General features: G+C 43.0%; 1 protein-coding gene across 1 annotated transcript; it reads left to right on the top strand.

The window, feature by feature from the left end:
* Nucleotides 1–403: 403 nt before the first annotated feature.
* V1508DRAFT_326119 (uncharacterized protein) lies at nt 404–916 on the top strand (the record flags this gene model as incomplete). Its single annotated transcript, XM_066936621.1, has 1 exon — nt 404–916. A coding segment is annotated over one exon (513 nt), but the record flags the coding sequence as incomplete, so codon positions are not given.
* Nucleotides 917–1,181: the final 265 nt, after the last annotated feature.

Below are 1,181 nucleotides of genomic sequence, written 5' to 3' on the forward strand. Positions count from 1 at the left end.
CCGATGCGCCACCATCCTCCGGGCCCACTCTCTTCGATATTGGACGACATCGTCTCTCTCATGTCTGTCAAAGTAGACGTCCTTGGATAGGGCTGTTTCGAATACGAATATCGGCAGGTTTTCCCAATATTCGTATTTGATATTCGACTCTTTCAAAGGCATTCGAATAAAATTCGATACTCGTATTCGACAAATAAGGTTTAGGTCGAATAATATCGGCTCGAATATTCGTATTCGATCGAATATCGGCGCAAATCACGTGATAATAATTAAATAAGTTAAAGCATTTCCTATTAAAGGCTAGTTAGCGAGCCGAAAACCTATATCTAGTGCTGATTCTTCAATTGTTGCAATGTCCTCGGACGATATCGCCCTGCCATCAGTCCGTCCTCATACAGATAAAAAGAAGGCATGGTTTTGGGCGTATTTCACTCAGAAGGAGATTGCGCATGAGTGGTACGACCAAAAGTATAAAAAGCGGAGAACCACGGACACGCGAATCCAATGCTGCATTGTGGATGAACGTACTGGCATAGTATGTAACTGGCATACAAGTGATTCTAAACGATACGCGTCTACCAGCAATATGACGAATCATTTGCAGCGAAAGCATTCGATCGATGGCCCTAATGCTTTACCCTCCGAGCCAGTGAAGAACAAACATAGATCCACCCTTCTTGGTCTTTGGGGCGATAAAGATAGAGAAAAACTGACGCACCAGCAACTGCTGGAAAGGAATATCCTTCGTTGGGTTATTACTAATAAGCAACCCTTCACAGTTATTGAATCGCCAGCATTCCAGCAGATTTTTTCGGATATTCCAGGAGTATCACTTCATTTCACTTCACGACATACTCTTCGGCAGCGACTAATGGATGACTTCGTTTTACAGCGTATTCAACTGAAACAAGAATTGGCTGCAACTTGCAAGACCATTACTAAACTGGAACGACGTATGCAAGATTAACAACCTCCCGGACAAATTCATCGAGTATGATGTTGACACTCGGTGGAATTCAACGTTCCGGATGCTAGATGATGCTCTGCATGCTAAAGAACAGGTGAATAAATTCCTTGAACTCCAGAAGGAATTCCCTCCCTTTACAACAAGAGATTGGGTCCGAGTTGCGCAGATTCATACGGTACTTTCCAAGTTCAACAAATTCACTCTTTTCGTATCT

Source organism: Lipomyces doorenjongii (genome assembly GCF_038497915.1).
Source record: "Lipomyces doorenjongii strain NRRL Y-27504 unplaced genomic scaffold V1508scaffold_260, whole genome shotgun sequence".
Lineage (NCBI taxonomy): Eukaryota > Fungi > Ascomycota > Lipomycetes > Lipomycetales > Lipomycetaceae > Lipomyces > Lipomyces doorenjongii.